This window comes from Myotis daubentonii, chromosome 3 (genome assembly GCF_963259705.1).
Source record: "Myotis daubentonii chromosome 3, mMyoDau2.1, whole genome shotgun sequence".
Taxonomy (NCBI): domain Eukaryota; kingdom Metazoa; phylum Chordata; class Mammalia; order Chiroptera; family Vespertilionidae; genus Myotis; species Myotis daubentonii.
The window spans coordinates 218,727,697-218,743,052 of NC_081842.1; the positions used below are offsets into that span (position 1 = coordinate 218,727,697).

At 68.2% G+C, this 15,356-nt stretch overlaps 1 protein-coding gene across 6 annotated transcripts in view; it reads right to left on the reverse strand.

Annotated features, from left to right (window-relative positions):
- PRDM16 (PR/SET domain 16) overlaps positions 1-15,008 on the reverse strand; it is a 275,561-nt gene extending 260,553 nt beyond the window's left edge. For all 6 annotated transcript variants that reach the window (XM_059691515.1, XM_059691517.1, XM_059691514.1 and 3 more), the window contains exon 1: positions 14,418-15,008. Coding sequence is in view for 5 of the 6 variants with exons in the window: in XM_059691517.1 (XP_059547500.1) it covers positions 14,418-14,454 (37 nt within the window). In the remaining variant the exon portion in view is untranslated. The remainder of the gene's footprint in view (positions 1-14,417) is intronic.
- Between the last annotated feature and the right edge of the window lie 348 nt (positions 15,009-15,356).

The window sequence follows — 15,356 nt, forward strand, 5'->3', positions numbered from 1 at the left end:
CCGCACACGCCGGTGGAGAGGGAGGCGGCCTCCGGGATTCACACGGGACCCCGCACACGCCGGCGGAGAGGGAGGCGGCCTGTGTGCTGCAGCAGGGCAAAGCCCTGGCTCCGGCCCCGCCGACGCGGCCCGGACTCGAATTCCCACGGGCGAGGGAGAGAGGACGGGCCTCCTGCTCAAATGTCCTGGGCCAGCGGCCTCCTCTCGGCTGCACCTCAGATTTCGGCGGCAGCCCGGGAGCAGAAAGCAGCCCGAGTTACCGGAGGCCCGCGTGAGCCTGTGCGTGTGGCCCCCCGCCCCGAATTCCACGCCTCCCAGGGGGCAGATAATCCGCGCAGGGCCTCCTGCCAGAGCCGGACGGAGCGAAGTGCCCTCTGCAGCGCGAGAGCTTCTGGTCCCGCAGGCCCGCGAGGAGTCTCCTTACTGGGCCCCAGGGTTCAGATCGAATGTCCCTTTGAAAGAGCCAGACGGGACCCCGTGCCCCTGCCCCTGGGTCCGCCCGACACCAGATCCAGCCCGTCCCGCCTGTGCTGTCGGAGCCGCGGCCTGCCCCACCCAGGGGACAGCCGCCACCCCGGGGCCCCGGACCAGCGTCCCGACGAGGGAGGAGGGACAGGGAGGCCCGGCCGGGCTGGACTCTGCCGCCCCAGCTCCTCTCCGCTCGCTCCACAGCCTGTGGGACCCGGGGGCCCAGCGACAGCTCCCTGAGCCGGCCCCTTCCCCCGTCAGCGTGGGCGCCGTCTCTGGCCATGTGTCCTTCTCCTCAGTAGTCCAAGACCAGAGCCCGAGTGTGGCTCACGGCATCGTGTCTGTGTGCACACGGCGCTCTTTGTGCAGGTGTACATGTGTGCACATATATATGTGTGCGTACGTGTGTGCATATTGTGCGCATGTGTGTGTTGCATGCATGCACACTACGTTGTGTGACTTGTGTGAGTGTGCACGGTATATGTGCTGGTTGTGTGTACACGTGTGCACACATGTGCATTATGTGTGTGCATGTGCCTTATACGTGTGCAGTGTGTGGGTATGCATCCATGTGTGTGCTCCTGTGTGGATGCACGTCACATGTGTGCGCACACTGATTACAGAGGCCCCATGACTCTAGGTCCCGGGAGCCCCTGGGTGGCATCAGAGACGCTCTCACAACGGCAACTGGGCAGCCACAGGCGAGGAGACCTGTCAGCCAGCACCTCGAGTCCCCTGAGCAAGAGACCCCAAAAGACAGGGCCCTTCCCCAGGGCTCCCGGGTGCTGGCGCTTGCAGGGCGGGCAAGCACCGCCCCCCCCACGCGTGGACCCCAAGCCTGCGCCCAGGGCCAGGGCCTGAAGGAGGACCCATGTTGCTCAGATCTGCCTGCTGTCTACTCATCAAATACCGTCCCCTACGAGCTCGTAAATCTGTCGGCCACACACTCGCAAGCACATCTGCTTCAGCCAGGTTCCAGCAGGTTCCAGAAACCCAGAGTAGCTGCTCACAATGCCAGCCTCGGCCGCATCATCTCTCCAGCCGCCACCTCCCACATCCCTTCCCACTGAGCCGGTCAGAAGCGGGGCCGGGGGAGCGCCCTGCCCTGGAGCAGAGGAGGCAGACATGGGGCCACAGTGGGGGGGCCCCGGCTCGCCCCCTCCCCTCCAACATGCAGGTCTCATTGTCTGTCCCCACCACCCCCAGGCTGCCCTCGGGACCGACGGGGCGAGGGCACCCGATCCAGCTGCCACGGCTCAGAGGGAGCGGACACGGAACTGGACCCCACGGCGGGAGCGAGGCCCCAGCGCTGCGGGCCGGGCCGTCGGTCCCCACGAAGGAGCACATGGCATCGCCAATGGGGCTGCTCGTCTGACCCAGCAGAGGCGACACAGGGAGCCCAGGCGCTGGTGTGTGTCCCCCACCTCAGCCCTGACCGGGGTGAAGGGTGCCTCCTGGGGACCCCATCTCCACTCTAAACCCCGTCTCACCCTCAGCCACAGGCCTCCTCAGAAGGTAGGGGTCCCGTCCACCCAGGTTCCCGCTTCTCTGCCGCTGTCCTGTGTGGCTCAGCCTTGGCCGAGGGTGACCCCAGATTCAGGGCAGCCATGGTCCCTCCGACCAATCAAGCTGGCCTGGGGGTGCTCCCGGGGGACCTGCAGGAGGCCGGCCTGTTCCTGAAGGTCTCGGGGAGCAGAAAGCCTCCCTTTGGGCGGGGCCCCCAGGCTGCCACCTGCTCCCCGCCACTCCTTGGCTGCATTCCCCCTTTGCCCGGTGACGGGGGGCCCGAGGACCAGCCTCGCACCCCGGCACCCACGCCCTCACACCCTCAGCCGGCAGGTTCCTGTGGTTTGGCCCACGGTCGGCTACGGTGCTGGAGCCGCTCGCCCCACGTGGAATGGGGAAGTGCGGCCCACGTGTCCACCGCTCAGACCAGCACCCGCCCTGCCCTGACCCAGCACCCCAGGGCCTCCGCCCCCGGCCCGGCAGGAAGCGGGGTTTTGCTCTTATCCGTTCTGAGTGTCACAGGCCGCGAGGAGGGACGTCCTGGTGATGCTGGCCCCGAGGTGCCCCCCTCCCCCGGGCCCTGTGCCCAGGCTGTGCCCAGGCTGGCGGTCACACCCCGTGATGGGAACCAGCAGGCGGTCAGATCGTCCCCGAGGTCCCGATGCCCGTCCCCGGATCCCTCCGCCAGCCGCAGGCCGCAGGTGAGGCCGAGCATTATTCCTCCCCGTGAATAGGGAGCCGGAGCTCTTTGTCCGAAAACAACGCGAGGCCACATTCCTCCACGCCCGCCCCCCCTCCCGGCTCGGGGAGGCTGTGGGTCAAGGAGGGGGATTCCCGAGGGGCAGCCTTCTCGCCCTCGCCCTCGCCGTGGCCACCCGCGCCCCCTCCCCTTTGAACGAGGGTAGTCTGTCAGGCCTGCAGGCAACCCAAAACCCGGGTAAAGAGAGAAGTCGGAGCAAAGAAAGATGCCTTATCCGCTGCCAGCGGGACGCGGGGAGCCGCGCTGGGCCGGGGCGATCCCTGCGTAATTAGCAGAGGAGATTCAATAGCGCCCGGCAGCTCTGCGCGGCTTTATCTAACCTTTGGAAGGTAAGATTAACACCTTCGATGGAGAGAAAGTTAAGACGGGGCCCCTGCGCTCTGCGATCCTGATTCTGAGCGTGAAACCAGAGCCCCCTCGGGCCGGCTCGCCGCCCCCTGGTTTCTGAGCGCTCATTCTTCCCACCGTTTTCCTCGGCCCTTTTGTTCCCGAGGACACCCGGCCAAACGTGCAGCCACGAATACCGCAGCCCTCCCCACGGCACACACGCTCACACACGCTCACACACGCAGGAGCCCTGAACACGGAGCATCGGCGTGGGGAGGGGCGCTGCGACCCCCATCTCACCCGGCTCCTTATCAGAGACCGGGTCTCCCTGGGCCCCATAGAAACCTCCTGCCACCCAGGCGACTTGCTGCTGCTCAGGTCCCATGTGCCCAGAAGGAGCCCCGGACCCAGACCCCAGGCCTCTGCCCGGTGACGGGCCCTGTGGGGAGGGGTGCCGGCCGCGGGAAGTCTGCCTCAGGCTGGGCTGGGGGGGGGGCGGGCGGGTGCCAAGGCCAGCAGTGTCACCACACGCACGCTGGCGGATGCGAGGAGGCCGCCGCGTCTCGGGGAGGGTCTAATTTTAAAAATCAAGTGGAATCACTCCCAGGGAATCGCTGGCCCGCCTGGCGGCTTCTCCTCCTGCCGATGTGACAGACATAGTCAGCCGCGCTGGGGGGGGGGGCTGTTCCCTGAAATGAAAGGCTGCGGGCCGGGCCGCGGCAGAGGCGGTGAGACCGCCGAGCCCCGCGCCCCGACAGCACGTGTGTTCCGTCAGTCACTGGCCTGCGCGGCCCCCCTGGAACTGAACACCCATTCAGAGGGGCTCGCGGGCGAGTTGTTGCAATTTAATATTCTCGCACACAGACACATCATTAGCTCGGAACCTGACACTGGCCGCGTAATCCTGTCATTTTCTAAGAGGCCTAATTTTTCTAACTGTGAGCACTGGGCCCGGGGTCACTGCAGCCCCTCGTCTTTGCTGCTTCTGGGGTTATGAACGCGGAAAGTGCTCGCAGCCGCCCTCTGCCACCTTTGAACTTGTCTCCTCTCCCCTCGCGGCCAGCTGCGAAGGGCCGGGCCGGCCGGCCGGGGCTGCTGCAGCTGCGGCCACAGACACGGGGGAGCTCAGCAGTGGGGGGCGGGGGGCAGTGAGACTGGGGGGCTCTTTGCAAAAAGCAGCAACGTCACTGACAAAACAGAAAAGCCCACGGGTGGGTCTCGGACCTCAGACCCACGCCTGCACACATGCATGTGAACACACAGAGCACTGCACATGTATGGACACGCAGAACTCGTGCACACGCGTGGACATGTCTGCGCCCTCTCTGAGCACCATCCCTGCACACGGAGCAGGCGAAGGGCAGGGTTTCCCCGGAGCAGCGTCCGCTCTGGCCCAGGAGACGCCCCCGGTTTCCAAGGGCCTCGAGAATGCAGGGCTTCCCGGGACTGGACGGGGAGCTGGGGGGGATGGGCAGGGGCAGCCAGGACTCCCGGGGGGTGAGCAGGTGGCGGGGAGGGAGCGCGGGCTGCAACCTAAAGCAGCTCAGTCAGGGTCTCCCCAGCCGGAGATGCCCTGCGGGTCGGAAGCTCCCTTCCCAGAGGGACCCTGGGGCCTCCCCAGCGCTGTGGCTCCTCCACGCTGACACCCCCTGCGATTGAACCCTGACGCCAGGGCCAGAGGCCGGGCAGCAGGGGGGGGGGCAGGGAGGGGGGTTCAGGGGGGGACCCGCAGCCGCTTCCGATTCGGGGCTGGAAATGGTGTCAGCTCGGCGCCAGGCAGCGATGCCGGTTTCCCACGCGGCGAGGAAGGAGCTAATCAGCTCGATCTCCCAGGACCTGGGGGACGCCCGCGTGGGACGGACGCGGGACCCTCTGGACCTTCGTGAGGGGGCGGCGCCGGAGGGCACACGGTGCCAGGGAGTGCGGCTCCTGACCGAGGGCCGCAGAGAGGAGGAGCCGGGCAAACGAGGGCTGACGCCAGCTCTGTGCCCAGGAGCGCGGCGGCTGTCCGTGCCCCCCGGGGCCTCCGCGAGCCCCACCTTCAGTTATGCTAAATGCTCCAAAGCGGCCCTAACAGCCCATTGCACAGATACCAATGTCTGAGCGTTTTACTTTTTTATTTTTTATTGATTTCAGAGGGGGAGGGAGAGGGAGAGAGAGAAACAGCAATGCTGAGAGAGAATCACGGATCGGCTGCCTCCTGCACGTCCCACACACTAGGAATCGAGCCCGCAACCCGGGGAATGTGCCCTGACGGGAAATCCAACCGTGACCTCCTGGCTCATAGCTCGACGCTCAACCACGGAGCCAGGCCGGCGGGCACAATGCCTGAGCCGTTTATACGCGCCCTTGCCCTGGGCCCGGCCGCTGGAGGAGCGGTGGGATCGGTTTTTGTAAATCGTGTTTCCACTCGGCATCGGCTGCCAGCCCCGGAGCAGAGATGGGATTAGCCTGTGTCACGGGAGAGGGTGCCCGGGCTCGCTCCGTCCCTGCCTCACGCGTCCGCCCGGCATTTTCTTCCTGGGCCGCGACGCTGGCGGGGCCCTGCCTGCCCGAGGGGCCGGGAAGGCTGCACGGATCGCATTTGAGCCGCTGAATTTAAATCAGAGAGAGAGACGCACAGAAGCTACGCCAGCGCCGCCGCCTCCTCTCCGGCCTCCCTCCCGCCCGGGCCTGTCTCATCGGAAATTAATCTGAGGGTCGGGGAGGGGCGGGGGGGGGGCTGGGATCCCCAAGGTGCTGGGGCTGAGGGTCCTGTGGGCTGGGGCTGGCCTGTCCCCTTCCCAACAGTTTGGACAGAGGCACAGACTCCGGGACCAGCACCCGCTGGCCAGCGAGGAGCAAAGGTGAACCCCCAGACCCCTCACTGGCCAGAGCACTGTGGCAGGACCGCGTCTTCCTGTGAATGCCCCCCATTGCCCGGCCGAGCATCCTGCCACTGCCTTCACCCTCACCCGTCTTGGGGCCCTGCACACAGTAGGCCCACGGGCGACGTGCTGGACTCCAGGGGCAGAGACAAAGGGACAGACAGACTTGACCCGCCCAGACCACAGACGACCCGTCCCTGCAGGGGCAGGGAGGCCTCTGATGAGGAGGAGCCGGCAGATGCCAACGGCTGTTTAAGCCCTGACGACACGTCAGGACGGAGGGCCCGGCGTGGCTGAGGGGCCAGGAAGGCACGGGAGGGGCCTGGCCTTGGGCACGGCGAGCATCTGGCCACAGGGCAGCGGGGCCAGAACGGACCGGGCACCTGTGTCCCCGTTTGAGGATGAAACCTGAATTAGGGACCGTGAGAGCCACGCGGCAGGAAGCGGGGAGCCCTGAGCGAGCCCCGCAGACCGGCGGGCGGCAGGCAGGGCTCTATGATGCTGAGGCCTGGGCAGCCGCAGCCAGAGACAGGGCTGGGGGTGGGCGCCCCCTGCAGGGCCCCCTAAGGGCCCCCACGAAGGTCAAGGTCGGGAGGCTGGAACCACAAAATAGGTTCCCATACAGGCCAAGGGCATGGCTGCCGAGTCCGAGAAGCAGCGAGTCGGGCGCATGCCCCAAGCTCCCTGGAGCAGCACTCACCTGCCATAATGCTCCCCCGCACCTGCCCCAGGACCCTCACCTGCCAGGCAAGAGCACTCACGCGGGACCCTTCCGGAACCTTCCGCGCGGTCATGCCTGCTGGAGGCGGGCAGGGGAACGCTCACTGTTCACACACTGCGACCCAGTTACAGCTCAGCTATTCTCCCAAATGCCGCCCTCTCCCCGGTTCCGCAAAGGCGACCGGCGGCCACGGTGGGGACCCGGCAGCCCGCCGTGGAGTGAACGCCGCGCCCCTGGCCTGGGCCCGGCGGCTGAGGCCGGGCGGGGGTCCCCCGAGGGCCGGCAGTGATATCTGCACTGAGATTGGCTTTGTTCTTCTTTCTAAAGCAGGAGCGGAGACAAAGCCACCGACTGCTCGACCAGCCGCTCGCCGGTCGGAAAGCAAGCCTGAGCCAGGACCGGCCCCGGGCACGTGGAGGTCAGGTCTGCAGGGCCTGGTCCCCGACCGAACCAGGGAACTGGGGAGACCTGGCCAGGACCCCCTGTCCGGCCCCACCGGCCGCCCTCCTCAGAAGCAGGAGGGGCTTCAAACCCCCAAACAGTGAGCCCCCTGGGGCCCCCCGAGCCCCCGACTTTGAAATCGTGTCTAAAGAGAAGCAGGGCCACCTGCATCCAGGCAGGTGTGTGGGGGTGAGTGGCAGGCGCGGGCAGGCCTCAGTTCAGCCAGAAAGGACCAAGGACATCGGTGGGAGCCCCTTGGAAACCCCCGGGGACTGGGGGCCTCTCCCCCCACATGGCAAGACAGCAGCCCTGGTCTCGGGCCTCAGGCCAAGCCATGGAGGGCCTTGCTTCCCGCTCACGCCCGTGGGCACGACCTGGGCATGGGCAAGGGGTGAGCCCCTAGAAGCCGCCCAGGAGCCTGCAGGGGGCGGGGGCAGGAGCCACGCAGGCTGGGCCCTCACAGCAGAAGGGCCCATGTCACCTCCACGGGGACAGGCCAGCGGCCGCCGCAGGGGCCCATCTCAGAACCCGGAGGCGGACGGCGCTCTGCCCGGCACCCCTCCCCGGGGCCCCGCTAACCATCTCCAGCCGCATGCCCAGGGAGCGAGGGGCCAGCACCCACCCTGCCTCAAGGGCCGCAGCCTCCGCCCTGGCCAGGGCCTCTCGGGTGAAGCTGATCCCCCCACACACACGCACATGCACACGCACACACGCAGGCGCACCCTCTGCACCCAGCCCCACGGGGTGCGGGCGGCAGGTGCACAGCCCCCCGAGAAGCGGCCGGTCTGCTGAGCGCCCTGACGCTGCTGATCTGGCAGAAGCTCTGGGCGCTCGGAAAGCAGGTGTGGCACCTGCTCTGGCTTCTGCGCAGGACGGCTGAGTGGCACAGCTCCGCAGGCTGCTCGGCCCGGGCTGGGGCCGGGGACACCGTCCGGGAGGTTCTGCTCCCGCCAGGCCCTGCGCGGTCACTGAGCCTCCCTCCACTGAGGGCCGAGGGGAGGCCGGTGCCTCTGGGCGCAGCACCCGCCTGCCGGCCCCCTCCGCCCCCCTCTGCCCCGGGTGAAGGTATTTCAGACGCGGCTGACGCTGCCCCAAAGAGTCCGACTCAGGAGCAGGGCCGGGCGGGGATGAACGGGGACCGGCCCGCAGGGCTGTCAGGCCGCCGCCCGCCTCCGCCCTGAAGGATGAGCGCTCGGGGTCGGAAGCACAGGCGTGAGGATGTGAAATGCGCGGATAACCGAGCCTCCGCGAGAGGAGATAAAATATTCACCGGGACCCAGCCATGTTTTCAAATGATTATAAATTATGTTAACAGTGCATTTGCAAAGGGTTATAAAAACAGCCATAATATATTTTTTTCCCTCAGATTCTAGAATTACCAGTGTGACAGCTAATGCAATAATGATTTGTTTCAAATGCCAGTGTTTAAGCTGTATAAAGCTGATTTTATACATTTTTCCAGTAGGCCGCATTGTAGTTAATGAAATTAAACACACCAATCGCATTTGTCCCCAGGGGACGAGGAACTGAACACACCACTGGTTTATTTTTTTATTAAAATAAATTGCAGCCGGCAAGATGGACTAATTGCATACAGAATTGAAAAAGAAACATTCCATTGATATAATTAAGCCAATTTTCATGGACATAAATAGTTATAGTGGATATAAAATAAGCAAAGCCTTCCCCAGATTCTGACTTCCCTCCCTTTTTTTGCCCAGAATGTTAACTATTAAACAAATAGGCCTCTCCGAGCGGCACGGCTGTCTGTGGGCTGCGTGCATCGTCCCTCAGAGTCTGAGATGCCGGCCAGGCGGGCAGCGGGCACCTCCAGACCACAGCGGATCTGATAGCCGAGCCCCGAGAGCAGTGCGGTCAGAGCAGGAAGCGGCCGGCCCTCCGCTGCCTGGGCCACAGGAGCCGGGAGCGCGAGCCAGCGGCCCAGAAAGGCCACCGGGGCCTGGCGTCCACGCGGAGGGGCCTGGTCCAGGCTGGACCAGTGACTGCAGCCCCAGCTCCCTCCCTGGGTCAGGTCCACCTCTCCCTGATGGCCTGGGGGAGGGGGACCTCGGGGTTTGGGGGGAGGGGGAGCAGACAGGGCCTGCCCCTCCTGCATTTGCTCAGGCAAAGACACTCCGTGGGGGGTTCTGCACCTGCCCTGGAACAGGACACGAGCTCCGGGGCAGAGAGGAGGCGGGCCAGGCTCCAGCCCGCCCGCCCGCCCGCCCGCCCGGGAGGAGGAGGAACCAGCCGGGAGGAGGCTGGGCGCACAGGCCCTGAGCACACGGAGGTCTCATCTACGCTCTGAGTGAGAGCGGACCTGGTACACGCTGAGCGCTGGGCCTGGGAAAACGCTGAAAGCCGACGCATTAGAAGTACGCCCTGCGGAGACCTGCGCTTTGCCGTTTGTGGGTTTCTAAACAAGAAACCCGGGGGCCTTCATGGAAGCGACCCTCCCCCGCAGCCTGAACCTGCTGTGTGACCTGCATGGTTCCTTGACCTCTCTGTGTCTGGACCTGGATGTCTTACCCCTAAAAGTGGGGCCAGCAGCCACACTGCACCCTCCGCAGGGCGGGGAAGGGCTGGGGTCCTGTCTTCCACGTGGGCCAGGGGACCCCCCCGGGGGAACCCTGACCTTCTCCCTCGCAGCTGAAGGTGGGCAGGGACAGGCAGGGCTCAGGCTGCTGCTGGCTCCAGGCTTCCGGGGGACAGGTGTGTGGAGCCCATGCACAGGGCGGGGGCCACCTGCCTGAGCTGTGCTGGCCAAGCGGCCCAGGGAGGCGGGGTCAACCCTGGAGAGCCTGACCCCACCCTCCCCCTCAGGCCCCCACCTCTGAACCCCCTCCCCCGCCCCCCACTTAGCCCAGGCTCGGCTCCGGCTCCGAGGTTCCCTCATCTCTCTGAGCCTGGGTCACTGTTGGAGAAGCAACTGAGAACGGGTCCCCGGCCTGCCCCCCACCTCCAGGGTCCAAAGGGGGGGGCGGACCCCACCCGTCCTGGAAGCTAAAAGGCTAAGGCCTTTGGGATGGGACCAGGGCGCTGGGCAGCCCTCGCTGAGGACCCGCTGAGCGGGTAGACGGGAGGCTGCCGCCGCGTGATAATTGGCCGTAACTTTTTGTGCGGAGATCCGGGAGCCGCCGCGGCGACCAGGGGCTCAGCCCCAGCTCCCAGGCCCCGCGCCCCAGTCGGCCCACGCCGCCTGGAGCCCTCGGCCGCCCGTACCCGCTGTGAGGAACTTCGGCTCTCGGTTCCGTTCCCTTCGCTGGGAGAAGTTTCTCTCTCAGGGGCGCAGGCAGTTCCCGCCCGAGACCTGAGCTGTAGCGTCCAAGACTTGTTACCGGGTTTGATTCAAAACCTGATAAACTGCATTTAGCGCTATTTGAAATTTTTTAAACGAAATCACTGAAAGGATTTTTAATCCTGGATAATTTTTGTTGAAACTCTAATTACACAGCACCTTAATTACCAGCCCAGCCCCCCAAGCCTCGCTAATTGCCTCCTAATTGAATAAAACAGGGGGCTAATCGCGCCCAAAGTGGCCCAGGGAGCTGGCTCGCCTCCCCAGGGGCCAGTGGGGGAGCCCCCCAGGCCCCACCGCCAGCACCTGGCCTCTGAACACCAACGGGGACCAGGACCCTGCCCCGCGCTCCGCCCAGAGGGGGACGCAGGGCACCCGGAAGCCCAGGCTGCCGTGGGGGAGGCCCAGCCTGCTGCTCCGGGGAAGCGGGGGCAGGAGGAGCAGCCGCGGGGCTCTGTGTTCGGACCCTGGAAAGCAGAGGTGCCCTTCCCGGGGGCGGCCGCCTGCAGGTCACTGGGCGAACAGGACTCGGCCACCCCGCCTTCCCCCGCAGGCCTGGGCACTGCACACCCACCGGCCGCCCGGCGAAATGAGAGCCCGCGGGCTTCTGCGCGCCGCGGGGCACCTGGCCTTGGCCGCCAGCCCTGCCCCCGCCCCTCCGCCTCTTCCTGTGCTTTCGCCCGAAGCGGGCTAGTGGCTCCACTCCTGGGACACTGGCTGCCGGCATCCAAACAGGAGGCTGCATCCTGGCTCAGGGGCGAGGCCCTGCGGACCGGGCAGACCGGAGAGGGGGAAGGCAGGGCCCTTGGAGACGCAGCCTGGCCTGTTTCGTGGGGAGACGGAACAGAATGGGCTAGGCGCTCAGCCTCCAGCCCGGCGCGCTCCCCCAGCCGGTTGCGCACATCCCCCCAGCGGGTCGCACACATCCCCCTGGAACACACAGGAGACTCACAAGTGCTGGTCTGGGGAGGCAGCAGCCCGGGCACACCCAGGGGCTGGCGGCCGGCACCCTGAGGACGGACGGCATCCCAGCGCTGAGAAAAGTGGCGTCTAAGACCTGGGGTGTCCCCTCCACGCGGGTCAGGCCCTGGCTGGGCACAGTCTCTCAGTCTCCTGGCCCATCCTCCCCCCCCCCGCCCCCCAAGCACAGAGGTCAGGAGGGCACTGCCTCCGTGCGGACCCCCCACCTGCCCACCTGGCTCACAACAGAGGCGGAAACAAAGCTCTCATCAGGCGTTTCCTTGTTCAGTGGGGGCAGGGGCAGCTCCCTTCCCCACCGGCCAGGAAGGCAGGCCTGTGGGAGGGAAGGCTGGCCACCTGAGCCAGCTGCCCCTGCCTCCCGGGTGCAGGCTGAGGACGTGGTGGGTCCCCAGCAACTGGAGGGCAGGCCTGGGCGCCCCAGTCGCCTCTGCCCTTGGAAAAGCTCCACTCAGAGCCCCCAGGGTGGGCCCCCCAGGTGCTACCAGCATGCAGGCTGGCAGGAGGGTCCCCTTGAAGGGGGTCGCCGGGGCAGCCCCCCAAGCTCCGTGCCTGGGGGTCACACCCACTGACCCGACTGTCCTTCCCTGCCCAGCACATGGCTGCAGCGCCGCCCAGCCCTGCACACTCACACTCGCCTTGGCCTTGTAACCTCAGACCCAGCCCCTGCCCCCTGCTGGGAGGTGGCCTGGAGGGGAGGGTCCATGGCAGGCATGGCTGTCCCTGCCTCAGATGCCAGTAATGGGGTCAGGTCCCCAGGGACACCCACGTCGGCGGCGGGAAGCCCTGTCACATTAAATTCCGCAGCGACTCCTGTGCTCCATGCAGGGCAGGCCACCCTTTCTGGGCCTGCCTGGGCCACCTTGTTGGGGATGGTTGGGGGCAGCGACCCGGCTCATGGGGCCCCAGAGGGAGGGCTCCCCAGTTCCAGCCCTGCTGCGGGCTCCAGCGGGGCCTGGGCCTCACAGACCTGCTCGCTGGTGCCTGTCCACACCCAGGACCTAAAGCAGGGAAGCAGCACTCCCTGGTCCCGGTCCCGGTCCCAGCCTGGGGCCTCAGGCCCTGTGGGCCAGAGGGCAGCGCCAGGCACCTCTCTGGGGCCTGAGCACAGCCTGGCCCTGCTGCCCCAGCGATCCGCACCTCCTCCACCTGCTGGAGGAGCAGACAGAGCCGAGGGCCAGGCCGCTGTCTGCGGGAGTTTTCAGCTGCCTCTCGCTTGCGGCGAAGGCCAGGAGAGGTGGCCACGGCGGCCAGGCTGGGCTCCAGTGGACCCCGCACACGCAGACCGAAAATGCACACACACGTGCACCCCCACGCCCGCAGGAACGCAGGGAGCACTGGGGCAGCTCGGCCGGGGAGGAACCAAGGCCTTGTTCGCACCAAGAGGGGCCAGAGGTCACGGGAGGCCCGGGAGGCCAGGGAGGCTGCAGCCGGGGCTCGGGGAGCGGAGGCCGGCGGGGAAGGCGCTTCCAGGAAGGTCCCCAACGGGCGCGCGGGGTCCGGGCCTCCCGCTGGAGCGGGGAGCTGCTTTTCCCCGGCGGCCGCACAGGGCAGGGGGCTGCGGCTGTGACGGCGGCCGCGGTCCGGCGGAGCTGGGCCCAATGCCGAACCCGGAGAACAGAACTTCTTCCGAAAACTGTGGCGAGTGTCCGCCCACCAGCTCACGCTTGGGGTTGGCCCCAGTGCAGCGAGGCCGGGCCGGCAGGGTCAGGCCGAGGGCGGCGGCGGGCTGAGCGGCGCGGTGGTCGGCAGAGAGCCCCAAGGCAGCGGGCCGAGCTCCCTGTCCACCGGGGGCGACGATGGCGGCGCAGGGGGCGGCGAGAGCGGGAGGCGCGGGTTCCACTCGGTGCGGCGCTCGCCGCTTCGCTGCACCCGGGCCTGGGCCAGGGCTGCGGGAGCCGCACTCGCCCGCCGCCGCCCCCACCTGCCGCCTCTCGGGCCGCAGCCCCGGGCCCAGGGGCCTCGCGGGCCGATGGCGCCGACGCTGGGGGTGGAGGGCGCGCGGGCGGGCGGCCGGGGCGCTGGGGGCGGGCGGCCGTGCAGCCGCAGGAGCGCCCGGCCCGGCCCGCGGCGGAGACCGGCGGCGAGGACCTAGAGGCGGCGGGGCTGGGAGCAGGAGCCCGGGCTCCGCGGAGACGCAGCGAAAGAGAAAGTAAGACCCGGGCCGGGCAGTCTGGCCGGGGCAGCCCTGTCCCAGACCGGCCTCGCGGCGAGCGGGCGCGGAAGGGTCCTAGCGGGGCCGAGGGCGCAGGCGGCGGCGGCGGCGGCGGGTCGGAGGCGGCCGGGCGGGGACACTCCAGCCGGAGGCACCGGCGCCGGGCGGCCCGCGTGGGCTGCCGAGCCGGGCAGGAGCGCCCTCCGCCGCGCGGGGCACCGGCTGGGAATGCACTTCGCGGCCACAGTTCCGAGCCCCGGGAAACGGCTCCATTTTGCTCCCCGAGAGCCGGCGGCCGTCCCGCCTGCGCCACCGCCGCCTCGCGCCCTGGGAGCCGGTGGGCGCCGGCCCGCGCCCCCTCCTCCGCCCCTCCCGGCCCGGGGTCTCCCTCCTCCGCGCCCGGCTGGCGGCCGCCAAAGGCGGTGCTCTAGCGCCCACTATTCCAAAAGCCCGGAATATGACTTGCCCGGGACCGAGCCGCGCGGAGGGAGCGAGAGCGAGCGAGGAGGAAAAGTTGCTCTCCCCTTTCGTCAACTTTTCGCTAACTTTCGCTTTTCGCTCCCCTCCACCCCCGGCCCTCCCCCTCCGCCCCCCTCCCCGGCCCCCACCGCGCGCCTCGGGTTCCCGGGCCCGAGCGCCTGACAAGGGGGGGGGGAGGGGGTTCGGCGAGGAGGGGGCCGGCGCCTTCGGGGAGCGCGCGGCCCTGCGCCCCGAGCCTCCGCGCCGAGCCCGGCCGCCCCGGAGCGCGGGAGGCGGAGCAGCCCCCGAGCCGCGCCGGCGATTTGGGGGCCGGGAGCCTGGGGCGCGCCGGCCGCGCCCCGACGCGCACCCCTGGCCCGGGCGCCCCGGCCCCGCGGCCCGGGCCGGCGGCGCGACGGGCCGCGCGGGAGACTTACTCTTGGCTAGCTTCCGCGCCCTCGCCTTGGATCGCATGGTGTCGGCTCGCGGAATCTCTCTCCTCCTCCTGGAGTCCAGAAGCAGCCACACACTATCTTCATCTCCCCAGCATTGTCAGTTTGGACACCTTCGCACATGCGCACAGAGCGCTCAATCTGACACCCCTCGCCGGGGCCAAAAAAACTTTGCCATGTATTCATCATCCTCATCGTCGCGCCGCCGCCGCCGCCCGCCGCCGCGGCGCGGGATTGGGGGGCTCTCCGCGGCCTTCCCGGGCTTCGCCTCACTTCTCTCTCCCCCCGCCCCCTGCCCCCACCCCCGTTCCCAGCGCCGCGCGGAACTGGCCCTTTAAGAAAACACGCCGGGCTGGGCGCTCCCTCCCGGGGCCCGCACCCCGGACACTTTAAAAGGACCCAGGTGGCCCCGGAGGCGAGGGGACTGCCCCCCCCCCACCTTCCCTGCGTCTCGTCGCGCGGCCGCTCCCGCCCCGCCGCGGGGATGGGGTGGCGGCTGCGTTCGCCGGGCGCCTTCCTGGGCGGCAGGGGCGAGCGCGCCCACAGTTCCGACGCGGGTCGGGCTGCTTTTGCTTCGTGGTCTCGCATTTTAGTGCTAATGACACCGCTTGGCGTTCGCCTTGGCCCCCGCGCGCTTTCTCCCCGAGTCCCCTGGGTCCCCGCCCCTGATCCGCGGTCGCCCCCGGGGGTGTCGGAGTCCGCGCGCCCGGGCCGAACCCGGCTCCTCCGAAGCCCCCTCCGGGCCGCCCCCTCGGGCCTCCGGCCCCCGCCCCTCCCCTCCCCACACCCAGCCGCCGCGGCTCCGGGCTCTGCGGCTCAGAAACAGCAGCGCCAGCGCCGCCAGCTCCGCGCTCGCCGCTGCCCGGCCGGCGGGGCGGGCGGGCGACACTCAGACCCGCCGCCCTGGGTCCGCGCGGAGCTTCG